Below are 18,760 nucleotides of genomic sequence, written 5' to 3' on the forward strand. Positions count from 1 at the left end.
AGCAGAGGAAACACTAGCAGGTTAACTTCTTTCCTTTCCTTTTTTCTTCCGAGATTTTTCTTTTTTAATTGTTTTTTTTTTTTTTGCAGGCTCTGTCATATAATGTGCTCTTTCATTTAATTATTGCAAACTAGCTGTGTAATTGCTAGCTGCTGTCCAAAACCAGGACAGTAAGTCATGTAATTCTTAATTTTATTGGAAAGATAAAATGTAACTACCTTCATTGGAAGTTCAGGTTTTTTGGTTATTTTTTCTAAGCCAGCCCTAGTCAGACAAAACCAATGAAAAATGTAAGGTGGCCATTCTGGTATCACTGCAGGAAATATTTCCTTTTTTTTTCTTTTTGATAGGCAAGGAAAAGAACACGGACATGAATCTCTCTGATACTGTTACAGAGCTGAAATGAAACTAAACAAATGCACTGCCTCAGTATATTTTTTTTTGTGTTTTTTTTTTAAGGGGGTTTCTATAAACAATTATTTTTATAAAGCACACTTTAGTTTACAATCTTTCATTATAACTGTTATAAATTTTTTTTAAACAACCCGAAATGCGTTCCATATAAAGAAATGGCAAGTTATTTAGCTATCAAGATTTTACATGTAGATCTCTTATAATTTTTGTACAATTGCATAGACGTGTAAAACCTGCCATTGTTAACAAAACAGTAACAGACTTAGGAAACTACTGAAATCTACAGTATAGTACCACTACCCTTCACAAAAATATAGATTTGTTTTCTTGTAAACTCTTACAGTCTAATCCTCTTTGTAGTATGAATATTATAAAAACCATGCGGAACGCCTGAAGTTGTAAAACACATCTCGCTATTCTAACACCTTGTCGTCGGTCATCACGGTCACTAAGGTTTCCATCGCTCTGCCCAGGTCGTCTGCCATGTGGAAAAGGCTCCCTACATTGTGGCCTGAAAAAGAAAGTCAAAGAGGAAGTTAAACAAACAGGATGTGGCAGCATGTGGACAGGAAAACTTCCCAGATCCGTCGATTTCCACGTGCTGCTCTCCATCATCTCCAGAGGAGACTTCCAGAAGTCTCCTGGAGGAGTCCAACAGGTTCTCATTAGCAAAAGCTGCAGGGTTTGTGCAACATTTTAACAGATATGGCAAACCACCCTGCAAATAAACAATTTCCCTCCTGGTGATGGAGCTTCATCATGATCAATGTTCACCAAAAGCAACAATTAAATCCATTGACATCACAGAAGAATTTCTGACTGATGCTGCAAGTGTTTGAGTATCCAATGTTCTATCAAGGAGAAAAAGAGAAACAAACAGATCAGCAGTAATTAACTAAATCATTAAAGCCAAGAGGTCTCAGCAGGATACCTGCAAAGATAGATATAATGATGACCAAACTAAGAAACTCAATTCATTCAATCATTTTAAAATACCCTTTCCTTTTTGAACAGCAGTTCAGCACAAAGATGCCACAATCATCAGCTAACTACTATGCAGGAGTACACTTGTGCATTTCCTTTCACCCATAACCACTCTGAAGTCCTAAGATGGTATAACCACAACCTCCTACACAGAAGTGATGAATAAACATACAGTGCAATTCTGGAAATGAAACCTGCAACTTCTCACACTCATGTCACTGGTGCAGCAAATGGTGATGCGTGGTAAGAAATGGCTTCATCACAATTGGAGACCAAATAAACTCAAGGATGGGGAGAATGAATTGCCAAAAGTTGCCATTTTAGCCACTGGCACACCTTGTCTGGTCTCTCACTGCTCTTCAGAAAAGTGTCTCCCTCCTGCAAGTCCTGTGTGAGATTTCAGAGCTCTATGACTGTCTCAAATACCCTCTGGCACCTCAAATGACAGAGACATCATGGTTTAAACAGCTGAACCTTATCTGGAGTCTCCCTCCTGAAAAAATATGACTAAAGAGGGAACAATACCGAGATCTAGGCACCCTACAAGATAGGGATCCAAACCAAGGACTGAGTGTTCAAGATTTCTTGCAAGGACAAGGAGGAATGAGCAGACAGAAGGTCTTAAACCAAGCAGAAGGAAATTATACTCCACACAGCACAAAACTGTATTACTGAACTCATCACGACAGGCTGATGTTGAGGCCAAACACATAAATGAGTTAAAAGAGGAGTTAGAAAATAACCACTGAAGAAAGATTTATTTAGATGCAAAAAAGTGCACGTGACCTCCAATCAAGAAGTCTCCACACTGCAGAGTGCCAGCTACTGAACATTTATAAGTGAAGTATTACTCAAACTGCATGTCATCCTGGCCTGAGGGAGTTTGATTTACTCTCTGAGAGCACTTGTGATAGAATATTTGTCTGGAAAAACACAGGAAGTGCAATGCCATGTGCCCACAACTCTGGTTCTCAGAAATGCTGTGCATTAGTCTGGATGCTGAGTCCTCAGCATGGTCCTTGAGGATGGAGCACCCAAAGGAGGGAAGGACATGACCAGGACATCCAGGACACACCTTTCATGCAGTCCCTGCCTGTAATGTGCTGGAGCCTGACTGACCATTGCACACCTGCACAGTGGCTTCCCCTCCTGACACAACTGCATCAGGAATGAACCTTCCCTGTGGGGAAATCAGCCTCACCATCCTCCTCCCAGTGTTTGCCCAGTGTTTGTGGCAGTCATGCACTGCTGACATTTCTACAGTAAATCACAGCCTGGAGTGATCTCAGTTCAGCAGCTTTTATGGACTAGAAAAAAATTACCTCAGAACTATTCTGAGAACCACAGAATGGTTTGGGTTGGAAGGATCTTAGGAACCATCCAGTTCTAACCTCCCTGCCATGGGCAGGAATGCCACTCACTAGACCTGACTGCTCAGGACCCCATCCAACCTGGCCTCAAACACTTCCAGGGCTGGGGCATCCACAACTCTGGGTAACCTGTGCCAGTGTCTCACCACCCTCAGCTAAGAATTGCTTTCTAACATCTGGTCTGAACCTGCTCTTTTCCAGTTTAAAACCACTGCCTATTGTCCTATAACTATCTGCCCACATAAAACTCATTCTTCCTCCCTTTTATAAGCCCCCTAAAGGTACAGGAAGGTCTCCCCAAAGCTTCTTCTCCATGCTGAACGACCTCAGGAGCTCTTTTCTTCTGGGGAACTATATTAGTTTCTTTTAAGGTTGTTAAGAGGTTTTTTGTGGTTTTTTTTTTTTTTTTTTTTTTTTTTTTTTTTTTAATTTAGCATTGATGATACAAAACTAGGCTGGATTTAAACAAGAACTATTCAAGAAGCTGCCCACTGGACAGTGAGCTGTGCTGTGAGACAGCTTGCCAGACAGCAATACAAAAAAACATTTGGTTCTGGTATCTGGTGACAGTTTGCTAACTGCACTAATGTGCAAAGAAACAGATGCATCAATCAGCAGTTTCATCCATACATCATAAATGTATAGCCATCCTATTCATCTGAAGCAAAACCTTGTAATTTCCTCATCAGCATGACAAGTAACTGCGTGTGAAAGATTCCTGCCAAGTTTTGGTCAAAACAGAGTTTATTTTAAAGTAAATATATCCTACCACATTTATTTTAGCTGTAAGGGATAATCTCTGTCACTGGCATCACGCAGACTGAGATCAATCCAGTAACTTACACCAGCACAAGTGAAAATGTGACAAAGCCATTTGAAACCAAGAGCACATGGGAGATGCTGGTGCAAACCAGCTGAGCTACTGAGCTGCTCTGCTCACCTGAAACTCTGACTGGGAATATTTTTTTGGGAATATTCCCCTCTGGTATAAGCAGAGCAATGCAGTGACTGGGTAGCCAGCTGTGAGAGGATGCCCATGGGGTGATGGGCTTGCATTCAGATTTGTTGTGATTTGTTATTTCTAGAAAACTCCAGGGCTCTTCAGGATTTCAACACTGCTCATTCCCAGGAAGACTGATCACCCTTTTGTACGCTTAGAACAACCCAGACTGCTAAAGTGCATCCTCAGAAATTAATACTATTTTGTTCTATCAAAAAAGAGGTGGATCTAGAAAGAATAACTTCAACCAAAAACACACACAAAAAACCTTTCAGATGTATGCCACAGTTGGTATAAACTGTTACATTGTTCAGGCAATTAGGAGTCCTTATGGTTCCATGAATCCCTAGGTACTTTCTGGTATTTAAAAATTATAGAAATGTCCAATAGTACTTTTTATTTCTTTACCTGTTAATTGATATCATATTTTTGAAATAACCATGCTTTGAATCTGATTTTCCTCCTCAAAAGCTGCCCAGTGACTAAGAAGATACAGCTCCCTCTCCCCTACAACATCCACACTCCCTCTCCAGCTCAGGACTTAATTTCCTCTCCATAAGAACTGAACTCTAGTACTGAAATGTAGGACGTTGGCATTTTTAATTAAGAAGTAAATGAGAGAAATACTGTCCTAAAAACACTTAGAAAAATAAAAATCAGAACTTTCCATTTTTATTCATATTTCTGAAGCAATGCTATCAAAGACGGCATTAATTCCATTCTTTTTTTTTTTTTTTTTAACATTAAAGCTGAGAAAGTCTTATCCATGCTTGAGGCACTGAAAAGTTGAAAAATGCTGCTATGTGAAAAAAAACCTAGTAGACACTTTGAAATGCAGCAGTAAAGCTCAAAATGGACATAAATGGACATGGACAGTATCAACTTAAACTTATGAAATCCACAGCTGCCATTTGCTTGAGAAGCAGAAGACACCTATTTCTGCAGACACTACCTACTCCCTTCTGGTCACACAGAGAATGATGTGTTTCACATCTGCTGAATTTGCTTCAGAGACTCTAATGGAATCAAGGCCCATGGGTGTGGGCACAGGAACAGAATACCAATCTCACACTACAGCTTGTCAGAAAAATAAATGTGCAACATTCAGACTTGAAAGAGTGGATTGAAAGTAAATTGAGAAATCCCAACACAATACAGGGCCTTTTCCAGCAGAAGAGATTTCTATCCCTTTCCTGACAAAAGAAAAATCCTTCCTGTTGGTGACTTGGGTTTTGATACCCTTATTAATATTGAGTAATGCCACAAAATCCATGGGATTACACACAAAGACAACACCAAATGTGAGTAATGGAATCAAAACCTGGCCAGGTGGGTTTTAAAACCACAGGTTCTGCCTTTGCACGTACAGACTCACACCTAAAGCAGAAGCTGTTCTGTACCTTAGCTCATATCCTTCATAAGCAGGTGGACAATTGCATTTTATATTCAGCTCTCCAAGTTACTGAGGTCCCTCTGGAACCATTAGTGAGCACAGGCTCAGCCAGAGAGTGCAGAGCAGATCACTGAAGTCAATTTTTTAGGGTTAAACTGCTGGAATCAGATCAGGTAGAACATGCCAATTTTTTTTTCTTTTTTGTTAATTACTTGTATTGAGTATGCTCTCTGCAGAAGAAGCTTTTTTTGAGTAATATGCATAAATATGAATGAGGATAGTGGAAATCAATGCCCTGTTTTTGCTAAATGGGAGAACAGTTCTCAGAGAATATAAGCTGAGAACAAGGAGGGCTCAATGTGAAGCATTTCCCATTAAATTTCTGGATTTTTACAGTCTGCTGATGCCATCTCAAGCACCCATTTTTGATCCATATGAGAGGACTTGCCATTCAAGGACAGACTTAATCTGCACCAAAGGTCTCACCCCTTGAAGCCGCTGAATCTGCCCCAGCACCTACAGCTGAAGCAGAGAACCTCTGTGTTTCAAGGCACACATCAGGACAAATCCTGGCTTTCCCTGGCCCCTGTCAGTGACTGGGGGTTCACAGCAGCTCTGTTAAGAATGTTTTTTCCACCAGCCCCACCCTCTGTAGCAGCAGAAGTTTGCAAACCAGGTTACCCTTCATTCAATTCCTGCCTCATCCACACCGAGCATCTTCTGTGCAGGAAAGGTCATTTCACAGCCACTGCAACTGCACTCAGGCAGCCTCTGAATATTTTATCTTTAATAATAATTTTCACTAGAAATTCATCTTTCAAACGCTGTGTCTGGCTGGCAAGTGAAGAGCAGCTTCAGAGAGGAAAAATCAAGGCTCTGGAAATGCTTTCAAAGGAGCTGTGACAACACAGTGCAAACGCTTTCCCCCATTAATGATCAGCGACACACAAATTCCAAAACCTATTTTGCATCAAACCAACCATGTCCAAAGTGCACAGTGAAAACCATGGCCCATTTGCATTGCTGAATGCAACGCTGTGGAGCTGGTGAATGTTAGTAGCATTCTTCTTTCTGCAATAGTACATCAGGAAATTAAACCACCTGAATCTCTCATACCTCTCAACTCTCATATTTCTAAAGAAATATTAAAAAAAACTATTTAATCACTGGAGATGATGGTTGGTATACTGGCACATAGATGTTTGTAAGCAGAACAGCAAGAGAGCCCAGCCTCCCTGTTGTGCTTACACACAAGAGCAACAGAACATGAATCAGTGACTGCAGCATATTTACTGACAACATTTATCATTCAGAGGCTTAATTTCAATGTATTATTTTCTCCTCCCCATTCCTGATTTTCCACCTCTGGGAGCATGTAAAGAAATGCAGACCCCTGAGCTGCCATTGTCTCCAGTGAAAGTTGAGAGGTACACCACTGTCACAGCACACATGGGGAATGCACTCAGCAAAACCAAACAGAACCCAGAGCAAAATGAAACCACCCCCTCCCTCCACCAAGCCCAAGCAACCCCGTGCTGTGTCACACACATGCTGGGCACAGAAAGCAAGCTGTGACAAACAGAAGCCATGGCAGTGAGCCTGCGTCTCACTAACCTCTCTCACTGGCTTTCCAGGGGCATTTCCTCCTTTAGGGACAGAGAGAGGAAGTGGAATAATTATCAGAAAGAAAGGCAAAAAAACACACCACATGAACATATGTTTTATACTGTAAAAGACACTTCAATTTCCATTTAGAAATTTAACATTAAAAAATGCATTTCTGCTTAAACAGAGACCAAAAGTGCACTGAAATCCACTGATGATTCTGAGCTGATTTATTCAACAACAGTTTTGTAACCTGTGGCTTGGTTTAACCTCTCAAAAACAGTTGACAAAACTACTTACACCAATTTAAACACCTGTCAGCTGAGAATAAGGACTGCAGACAAGACCTGAACTCACTTTCTGAGCATCCTAATTAGCAAATTTGAGTACTTCTTGCAATCAGTGTAAATAGTGAAAACATTTTCCCCCAATGTCAAATTAATTTACCCAGACACTTTACATTGTATTGTAGCCTACATAAACTGAGGTATGCATTGATATAGATGCCTATGTGCACACATATATTTCACACCTACAGAAGTGCACTGCAACATGCTCACATTGAGGATAAATATATTATAAAATATGTTTGCAATCTGCTGACCTGCAAGCATGGTAAAACTGAGGGGGCAGAGGGAAAAACAAGAGAAAAAAGAGTTCAAGTGAAAAAGGGGAAAAAAGAGAAAGTATCTTGTCATGTTCAAGTACTAACAAAATGGAGTCAATAATGGGTTTAACTGCAAAGAGGCTCCTAAGAAGCCTTCACAGAAGCCATACTTTGATCATGCTGATTCCCCTCAAACACTTACAGCATATTTTGTTTTTAGAAAAGGGAAGTCAGGTGTTACTCAACAGTAGAAACACCCCTTTGTCTACCTTTCCACCCCACAGGCAGCCACAGTCTCACTGTCTCCAGCAGCAGTGTCCCACTGTCACTGTCCCATTGTCACTGTGCCACTGTCACTGTCCCACTGTCACTGTCCCATTGTCACTGTTCCACTGTCACTGTGCCACTGTCACTGTCCCACTGTCACTGCCCCACTGCCACTGTCCCCCTGTCACTGTCCCATTGTCACTGTTCCACTGTCACTGTCCCACTGTCACTGCCCCGCTGCCACTGCCACTGTCCCCCTGTCACTGTCCCATTGTCACTGTTCCACTGTCGCTGTCCCACTGTCACTGCCCCACTGCCACTGTCCCACTGCTGCTGTCCCACTGTCCCACTGTCACTGCCACTGTCCCCCTGTCACTGTCCCACTGCCACTGTCCCACTGTCACAGCTCTGCCATGCCAGGCCTGCAGTCCCAGTGAGAAAGGCACTGCAGCAGATGCTGCAGGATGATCTTTGCCCCAGAGCTGCTGTAAATGATGCAATTTTAAATGATGTGTGGGACACTGGGGAGAGAGACAGACACATAAGGGAGAACACACCAGTCAGCATAACAGTAACCTAATTACTGTTGAGCTTTGCTCTATGGCAGGCTGTAGGAGAAGGGAAGAGAGGCAATAAACAGCTTTATGGGTATTTTACAAGCTGCAGAACAAGGGCCAACAGCAGAGCAAGGCAGAGCAGAGGCAGTACAGGAGAGGAGGAGAGGGCAGAGGAAGGAATGGCATCACTGACCAGCACGGGCTCTGAGCCATGGCTCCACCAGCTCCAGGCAATAGAAAGGGCTGGGGCAGCCTCTGAAGGCCTGAACAGCAGAGGTTACCACTTACAGAACAGAGGAGCTTTTAGTTCCTGCCCCTCTCCCCAGCACACTTCCTATTAAAAAGGACAGCAATAGGTTCAATAACAACATGCTCTGCACATGGGTTTTTATTCTGCTCTTCAGTGAAATCTCGACTCCAGTGATGCCTGTGCCACCTCACTGGTGCAGAGAGGCGTCACTTCAGCTCTAAGGACTCCACCTCACAGGCCTGCCTGACCTTCTAAGACTTAGATGTGTGTCTGCATAGCCTGAGACCTCCTCTGGCACTTTTGTCAGGGATCATGAATTCCCTAAAAATGCTTTCCAAAAGGGGAAATGAGAATATCTCACCAATATCAATCATGTAACAGCAAATCCCTCGAAATGAAGACAGAAAATCTATTGCATACTTTGGTAATTCTCTCAGGAAGAGCCCCAGGGCTTAGGTCACCTTAAGGACCCCAGAAACTGGAGCACAGTAGAACTTGGTTTGAGAGTCCTGGGGCAGGAATGGGACCCAGCAGGAGATTAGCCTGGGTCCACAGTTTAGCTTGGGTCAAGAAGAGAAAAGGAACTGCCTACAAGCAAAACACTGGAGTTCTTAAAATGCCTTCCTGTCTGCACAAGCACTTACAACTGCAGCTACACAGTGTTTAATTTGAATCTACATGAGACAGACTGGATTCTGCTTGAAAATGAATATATTCAAAGGTGACTGGGGTAGCTCAGCACCACACAAAACAGCTGGTGAGGACAGACTGTGGTGAGTAATCAGCCCTAGAATTTGTTAAATGCAGCAAAGATCCACGCTACTCCAGCAACAGCTAATTTCTTCTGGAGGAAGATTAAGAAGGGTTTAATGGATTTTACGTTATTTTCTTCTTTGCATATGAATGAATGCCTGTTTCTAAGTTTTAAGGCAAGGAGTATGGTTTGGCATAAATTGCAGAGGAAGAAGATTGTCTATATTGCTGCAGTACTGAAAATTTGTGTTCTGTAAGGCATCCAAATACTGATACGCAATCCGTGGGTACCTAATTATCTATTATTTCTGCTCAAATCAACATTTCCTGCCCTTACAAAACAGAAGAGCTTTTCTTTTCTTTTTTTTTTTTTGGGGGGGAAGCTACATGGCATTGCATCACAGGCAAAGGCAAAGGTACACAGCAAGTGAGCACATCAAGCCTGAAAGCAGAGGCACCACCAAAAACTTAATGTAGGAGTCTCTGCAGATCCAGGTCAAAACAGAGAGCACAAAGCAACAACTGCACTGCCCCTGTCACTGAGCTCAGGAAAGGGGCAGGCTGCACAAAAGGGAGATCTGGCTCTGCAAAGAGCCTTTTTTCTCAAGACAAAAAGAAAAATCTGTTGAAGTTTTATTAAATTCCTTACCATATTCTCAGTTTGCACCAGAACTGGACATTATAAAACAGGGCAGACCTGGTCCACCCCACCACTGTCCCATCTGCAGAGAAGCTCATCCAGATCAGTTCTGCTGAGCAAAAAGGGAGCAATGAGGGGTCTCAGCCACCTGGGCTCACCCACTGTGGTGGGATCCAGGAGCTCAGCACAGAGAAGGTGACACAACCCAGGAGAGGCCAGGGTATCTCACATGGAAGAGTATTTCCAGAATACTCCACAGGACAGAAACGCCAGGGTACTCTTTCACTGACTCAGTAAAGTGTGAAAAGTCTGCTTCATGAGACATTTTACTGCCAGAATAAGAGAAACTGCATTATTTGCAGTGCTGAAAGTTGATAGTTTCACTTAGGATGTTGGTCCCATTCATGACAGAGCCTGGCTGATGCACAATTGAGAGGAAAAAATGTGACTGGTGTGTTTTAATGTGACTGAGATAAAAATAAAACTCCTAAAAAAAGAGGTGCTATTCTTAGTGCCATTCATTTATTGCTGTGGGATCTTGTAATTTCACTGCACCACACCACAACTGTGTTAAGCAAAACCATGCCAAATTGTGAGGACCAGTCTCTGTCCAAATGTTCTCACATTATGTCATGGCCTCTTAGCTCTTTAAGCCATGATGGTCTCATTTCTAATCAGTTTTGGCTCCCACTCCTTCACTATCTCCCAGCAGGGGCCCAGCACTGCAAATCTGTGAAGCTCTCAGCAGCTTCAGTCAGTTCAAGAACCTCTGCCCCTAAATACCTCTCTGAGCTTCATCCACAGAATGCATTTGCCATGAAACCACAACTGCCAAACTCAGCCTGGCCCACCAAGAGAGCCACCTGAGGTGGTGCAACTCCTCAGTGCTGCAGGAGAGATGAATTTGGCTTTGAAAATCCTGCCAATCTTACTCTCTAACTGTGAGCCAGTTCCCTGGAGATTCAGTAGTTTGGGCACAAACACGGCGTGAAAATGTTTTCCTGTGTGGCCCATTACTGAGCAGGGTCAAATAAACCACTGAGGTGGCATTTAATGGTAGATTTCCACTAAATGTCAGACCTCTGGCTTTGACATCTGTTTTGAGTTAGCACAGCAGCTGTTTGAAGCAGCTGCAGCAGTTGTGAATTTGCTGGGAGCAGCAAAGTAAAAGAGGAGTGGATGGGAAACCTTTTAGATTCAAAGGAAAGAAAAATTCCTTAAGGACAGCAATCATCAGGTATTCAGCAGAATTTCTCTCTCCAGAAATCAAACAGCTTTTGGCACCAACAGCCAGCTGTGCAAGGAGCAGGAAAGTCCTGTTCTCCTTAGGAAATGGCAAGAACTGCCAAAAGGTTAAACTGAAGAAACAAACAAATGAAAAACCCTATAAAAGGTGTAAGGTACATAAGTTGTTGCATCTGAGGTCTGCTTGTACAGGTCCATGACACAATCTGTTTTGCACTTGCTTCTCTACAACACATTTAAAATGATGTCATGAAGCCTTGATGCCCTTTTAAAAACAACTTTGTGCAGCAAAAGCTTGAAAAATATAATCTTAAGGAATCTATCCCCAAGTGAGTGACAATTACTATGGATTTTTATTGCCATGATTCAAAATTCCAAAAGAAGAGCCACTATTTCCCACTCTGAGCAAGTCTTACTCTCCAGGTGCTTTTGACAATATTTAGGCTAAATAGTCTGTGATGCTCAACTACACATCTGTGCACCCAAGCACAGAAATTCAGTCCTTTTCTCTCTTCACTGCTTGTTCAGCTCTGAACTTTTCTTACAATCAAAGCCTTCAAAATTCTGTTTGCTTTTGTGAATTGTTCTGAACTCCTCCAGGTTGTTGTTATTCTAATAGCAACAGGACACCCAGAATTATGTCCCTGATTCAAAAGGCCTGACACTCCTTCTGCTGTGACATGCTGACATTTAGCTTGAAATTTAACACACTTATTTTTACAGGGCTTTAATAATTTTTACTTATTTTTTCATAAAATCATTGAGGTTGGAAAGGATTTTTAAGACCACGGAGTGGAACTGTTAACCCAGCAGTGCTGAGCTCTCCACCAAACCAAATCCTGAGGTACCACATCTACAGGTCTTTTAAATACACCCATGGCTGTTGATCCAACACCTCCCTGGGCAGCCTGTTCCAATGCTTGACAACCCTTTTCCTGAAGAAATTTTCCCTAATATCCAATTTAAATCTCTCCTGGCACAATTTAGGGCCATTTCACCTTGTCCTACTGCTTGACACTTGGGAGAACAGACCAATCCTCACCTTGCTTCAACCGCATTTCAGGTACTTGCAGAGTGATAAGGTCTCCCTTGAGCCTCCTTTTCTCCAGGGCAAAGAACCCTCAGCTCCTCTATCACAACCTAGTTCTGAATGGCAGACTGGGACAACTGCATTTCTGGTATCTGAAAATTTTTGAATTCTACCTTATAAGAATCAATATAACCAAAAGTATTGTTTATAGATATGTGCTATTGCCTGTTTGAGTTTATTCTTCTGCTCCTGAACACCTCCTTGAGGTAGGCATTCACACCTGTAACCTGAGATTCAAGGCAACTTGTACTGGAAAGGAACAAAATTTCGCTTGCACTATGCCTGAGTCCTTAAGATTGTGCTGTCTTCTCAGGCTGCTCTGCCAAGCTGCTTTCACTCTTCTGCAACTGCACTTTGATCTTCTGTTAAACATTAGAAATCTGAGATACAGATTACACCTCTCAACAGCAAAAAGGTTCCTGATTCAGGAGTTTGCTGAGACCAATCAACTCTGCTTCCTTTTCTTCTTCCTGCAGTCTTGAAAATTTTACATCAGAGATGCCTGATGCCTGTGGAATCTGACTGACCACAGCATCTTCCATGTCACACTGAAAGTCTGCACGAGGCTGCAGCACATCAGATGTTGGATGTAAACTTTGTGTATTCAGGTATCAGTTGAATATAACTGAATTATTAAATTGGGAATAGAACAAAACTTCATGTAACAGAAGTTTACATGAGCTCTCAGCAGCCTCTATCAACTAATGAATGGAAATTCATTTGCACTGGCTTTAGGACAAACTATTTCTTACACAGAGCCTGACCATTCCTATTCCTCAGCCAAAAGAAATTACACTAACCTGGCATTCATGCAAACACATCAAAAGATATATGCAGAACACACAGAAACATAATTGAAGTCCTAATCTCTTTAGCCAAAACCTGGTACAATTCCCAAAAAACTGAACAAGTTTCTCTCCCAGCTGGACTAATCTTATTGTGTAGCCCACGGGAGGGGAAGAGGCAATTCTGGCTCAGCCTGGCAGTGCCTGGGCCAAGGCTAAAAGCAAAGTCCTGTGGGAAGCCTGGCTCTGCTGCTGCACCAGGAGCTCCTCTCGTGGCCTGGCTCGGGGGTCTGACACCAAAGGCTGTGCCCCCTCCTCACTCACAGCCCTCCTTCCAGCTGGAGAGTATTTTATTCTCCATGGCTGCTAGTCACACAGGGAAGCTGCAACACCTTTTGTGGATGCTTGTCATCATCTACTATGTTTTCAAGACAGTTACTGAATGAAGAAAAAAAATAAGGGAATACATTCTTTCTCTCTAGCTAAATGACCACAGTTTACACCCTAACAATGAAAATCTGAAGCTACAGCTCAATTTACAAAATTAAAATATTATCTGATCTTATCAATTTCATTTCTTCTTCCTTCTGGATTTTATGTTCTCTGAGTTTATAGCATGAAGCTTTGTATTTTTCACTAATAAGATAAAGAAACATTTTCTATTCTCAATGAGCAGGAGGTGATGTCTAACAGACTGACCTCTACCTATTTATTCTAGACAGAAATGAACCACTCTATTTCAAATATCTCATTAAATTTAGTTTCATAAATTGCTCCTATTTCACTGAAAACTAAGCTTGTTTTTAAAACGAAACAATGCCAGTGTCATGACCTATGAATACAGATTAGATATCACATTTGGGGAGTATTTTTACACATGGGATACCTACATGTGACTATGCAAGATCTATGTACAACATATTTACACTAATGATGGTCACCAATGAGAAAACACTGTCTGTTGTAACCTTCTGCACACATCAACTTTAAAAATAAGTCCATTTTAATCTACATAGCACTATTAGGAAGTCTTTTAATCTGCTGTCTCTCATAGCAATCATCTAGGCAAAACAAGGGCTGGACATAAGACTACGTAATGCTAAGGTGGAGCTCACTGCATTTGACAATTTATTGTATTAGACTTTATTCAATGAGATCTTTCTAAATAATTCCATCTTTTGATCTGTATTTTGAGATCTAATACAGCTTTTATTGACTTTTATCCCCCGGCTCACAGATGGTTTCTGGTGAGAGCTGAACTTTGAGAGAAAAGGATGGAGAAAACCTGACTCCACTGAAAGTTTAGTACAATGGTTAAAGCATTTATCTCCTAAAGAAGAACCCCTGGGTGATGTGTGAAACTTGTGCAAGGGTCCTGCAGGAAGTCTATGCCCCCTGAAATCCACTTATCAGGCTGGCAATACCAGGGCTTTCTCTGGCCAAGAGGCTGAGCTTCTTTTCACAGCAACAGCCAATATCCCAAACTTCCCATCTCCTGCTAGGAATCTCAGCCATTTCTCTTGGCAGCAGAGTATTTTCTTCTGGGCTCAGAAAAGAGCTTAAATGAAAAAAGGTTGGACAAATAAATTCTGGTTATAAAAATGCCTATTTTTAGCAAACAACAGGAATGAGAGAAATGGAAACAATGGAAGAAAGGCTGTAGCTGTATGAACAAGTGCAGCCTACACTGCACAAACAAGCACCCCACTTGTTTTCCCTCCTTGCCTCTGGACCTGAGGGCTGCATTGACTTAGAACTCAATTTCAAACCACAGTCTTGGAGAAGGATAAGGACAGAAGGAAAATGTGCTAAGACACGTATTAAAAAATAAATCATCAAGGGGACAAGCCAAAAAGAAGGAAAGCTGTGAAAAAAGGAACATGGCAAAAGGGAAGCAAAGAAAATGCTTGGGGAAGAAAGAATCTCACAAAGACATTGTCTCATTCACATATCTAGCAAGGGCTACCTGTGGAGGTAGCTTAAGGTAAGGAGGAACAGGCTGCTCCTCCACTCTAAACAAGACAGGTTTCCCTACAGCTATTGTTGAAATGAAAACAAAGAGCAGCAAAAAGCCTGATACCAAAACACAACCCCCTGAAAACATCAAGGAACAGAAAACACTTTTATATTCTTCCCTCTCATCTGCCACAGGCAGCGGTGCTCACCTCTGGAGCTGGGGAAGGAGTTGTTGAGCTGCTCCATCACTTCCTCCAAACCTGTGCTTGTATCCTGGGGAGGGCTGAGCAGCTCATCCTCACCTGCAAAGCAAACCCACACCACTGCATGAGCCTGTGCTAACAGCTTGTATTGCCCAAGTCCTCCTCAAAGCCAAGGCTGTTCACTCAGGCACATGCTCTGCTTAGTGTACAATAAAAATTTCAAAGGTGAATTTTGTTGACTGTTACTGTTCTCTTTCTTTATAAGGATCTAAGGGAAACTAAATTAGGAGCTTGAGACAATTAACATTATTTTAATTCATAAAAAGGGATTTGAGAAATTGACTCTGCTAAAAGAAGTAGGGTAAAATGTCTGCTAGGAACATCTAGTTCCATAAATGACACTCGTCCTTTCAGCTTCTCTTATTCTATTAATGGAAAAAGAAATTGCTGTTGTGAGTGCTGCTGTTGAGCAGCTTTCTAATAGTCCTGGGTTCATGTTGGCACTGCTTTGCCTAGCTGCGCAAATCAGTAGAAACCCAGATTCTCATCTGCATCAGTATTAATATTTCTGACAGTTTAATTGCATCAGATTGGCGCTCCAAGAACACTCAATTGTACTGTAAAAGGGTTTAGCAGCAGTTTAATAAAGCGAAATACATTTCTCCCTCTGAATAATTTCTATAACCTGATTATAGGGCAGCAGTCTAATGGGAAATTCAATACATTTTATTTTTACTGGGTTTTTTTTTTTGCTCATGGTTTCATATAACTGAAATCCATATGTTGTTTTTAATGCAGATCCTGGCCTCCAATATAAATAAAGCATCTTGAAAGAGAAAAACCTAAAGTATATACTTTAAGTGAGACTCTCCTTTTTTACTAGATGTCTTTTATCTCTATTAAAACACAAAAGCAATTTTGCTGCTGTAATAACTGAGTTCCATACTTCTTTTGAAAATGACTTAACGACCCTTTATTCTAACATGTCGCGCTCTATTTGAGTAGGAAACTGCCTGATTTTCTGTTAACATTTACATTCTTTAAATGTTGAGGTGCTTCATGCTAGTGAAAAACCTAGAAAAAGGGATGAAAGGAGCATTTCAGGGCTGCCTTTATTTAAGCTGGGAGTTTAACAAGATATATTTCTGACCAAGAGTGATTCCTCCCACTCCAGCACAAGAAGTGGGATGGAGTGTCTGCAAGAAGCACTTAATTCGTATAAATGATGGTCTTTGTATCAGCTTCTTTTATTCCATTAATGGTCTAAAAATAGTTGCTGAGGCTGCTTGCAGTCTGTTCAGCTTTTGAGTGGTGCTGGGCTCACACAAATCAACTCACACCATGAGTTACTTTCACATCAGGCATTGCACTGACAGAGGTGTCTTAGCAAAAGCAATGTCCTTGCAGCCTTTGCTGAATGTCAAGGTGAAAACTCAGGGTGAGATCTCACTGCTTCTACCCAGGCTGAGGATTTTATCAGCCTGAAGAAAGCCTCCTGGCCCTAATGATATCAATAAAAGGGCAGTGGTTCTGCTGTCCTGGCCAAGAACTGAAAACAGGTACCAATTTCCAAATGTCCTCATAAGTGCTGATATAAGCTGCACTACCGATCCTCAAAAATGTTGTATTTTTTTATTTAAAATGCATTATTTTGAATTTTTTCCTCATTTGGATGATATTTTCTGAGCATTTTCTTGTAAAGGACAAAATAAGACATGAGCCAAGCAACTAGACAGAAGATAGCTCAGTCTCCTCTCTTTACTCAGAAGAGTCTTCCCCATTTGTGTTTCTACAAAAGGTTTAGAGAGCTAAGTGAGCCTCAAATATTCTGGTGGTTCCTGAACAAATTGAAGTTCAGAACAGCCTCTTGCCTCATACACTTCAGAGCACCTCCTCTGCTGCTACCCTGCTGGGGAGAAAGGCCAAGGATAAGGACTTTCCCACTGGGACTCCATGAGGAGAAAAGCAGAACATTCCTGCTTGCCCAGGGGTACTTCAAGTTAACAAGGAATAAGTTGTATTTGTAAATGAGGGTTTGAGTGGGTTTTGCTTTTACCAAAACACTGCTGGTGAAACACCTTTCACAGCAATCTCTCCTCAGCAAAGCAGAAACACAAAAGTGCAGTGGGTTTTCAACTGCAAAAACAGCTAAAGTGTAATTTTAAAGAGAAAACACACAAAAGCTCCCACTACCTTGCCTCATTGCCTGAGACACCCAGAAATCCTCAGTATTTTCTCAAAAATTACGGATCCCTCACTCCTGGGTACATGGCTGTGCATGCCAGCATTATTTACACCACCACTCTGGTTCCCTTCACAATTCAAGAGTATTTTAAGCTGTGCTTCAGAAAACCCTGAGCCTAGCAAGCAAAGCTTTCTGGTGTGAAAGGACACTTCACAAACTGAATTAGCTGTGGCTTAGTTAGCAGGTTAGTAATTTTTTTTATAAGCTCCACTCCCTGCTGCCAACAGTGTGGCTCTGCTGAGTCTCAGTATGACCCCACTGATAACATCTCACTGTCCTCCCACATATTGGCTCTATCAAATCAATCAAATAAAACCAAGTTATGTCTAAATATTTGCTTTAGAAGTTTTATCAGCTTATATGAGTCTATACCGTGTTAATCATTTAATTCCAGTCTCACAAGGTAAATGGGAATAATTTTATATAGAGTCAAATGAAAGGAAGTATAGTTTTGTATTTTGTCCCACTAAAGGATGAAAAATAAAACTACAAGACTTCTAATATGATGGCTGGGAAATACTGTCTTCCTGTCTTTTCTTTTAATTGTATTTTAATTCACGTATTTTATGTGATGAAATTAATGACATTTCTCCAGAAAGCTGATGCAAATTACACCACTACTAAAACATTTTACCTACTCTGTGTATGGCATCCATTAAAAAAATTCCCCACTGGTAATATGATTAATGAAAGGTCCATTTTTACTTTTTCCAAAAATTCCTGTTACCTGTGATTGTACTCTCACCCCCAGGATTTCAACTTCAGCATTCCTAAAGGTACTATTTATTTCACATTTTAATTGCAGATTGTACAGAACCCATCCACTTTGATACTGTCACAGGCTGAAATTATTGCTCATACTTGGAATGGAAGAAAAAGCCTCCCCAAAAGCTTCATTTCCCACCACAACAGTACTTTGGACACAGCAGAATGTGCCCTCCCATTAAATTTCTTACTGCCATTGACACTTTCACTAATAGCAGTGAAAAGCTCTCACTAATATATATAAAATAAATTTCTCTGTATGAAGCTGAATATTATCATCAGACTTGAAACATCATCTTGTTGAAGTAATATAAGTGCATTTGCTTAAAGATGCTGAAAAGATTGATTGCTTTTTTACTAGCAGAAAATCCTTGCCTCTTGGTAATAAATACTTACTAATTTTGTAACAGACAGGAAATTAGGAAAGTGCCACATGGCAGTTACTAAAAGCACCAAAATAATAATTCCAACCTCCAGCTACAGAATATTATTATTGAACCTCACTCCACAACTCTTAAGATGTTCATTATCACATCTGATGTGATACTTAGAAAAGCCACAAGATGAGCACTGCCTGTGAGTGACAGCTCCATGCTACTGACTGAGCCACAACATATTAAAAATAAGATCA

General features: G+C 41.3%; 1 protein-coding gene across 1 annotated transcript in view; it reads right to left on the bottom strand.

Moving 5' to 3' along the window:
- Positions 1 to 417: 417 nt before the first annotated feature.
- Positions 418 to 18,760, bottom strand: part of DMD (dystrophin) — a 1,043,539-nt gene continuing 1,025,196 nt past the window's right edge. Inside the window, 2 exon segments of the mRNA XM_058043463.1 lie at positions 418 to 925; positions 15,126 to 15,218. Of these exon segments, the coding sequence (XP_057899446.1) occupies positions 828 to 925; positions 15,126 to 15,218 (191 nt within the window). The 3' untranslated portion in view covers positions 418 to 827.

The sequence above is a fragment of the Melospiza georgiana genome, chromosome 2 (assembly GCF_028018845.1).
Source record: "Melospiza georgiana isolate bMelGeo1 chromosome 2, bMelGeo1.pri, whole genome shotgun sequence".
NCBI classification, from domain to species: domain Eukaryota; kingdom Metazoa; phylum Chordata; class Aves; order Passeriformes; family Passerellidae; genus Melospiza; species Melospiza georgiana.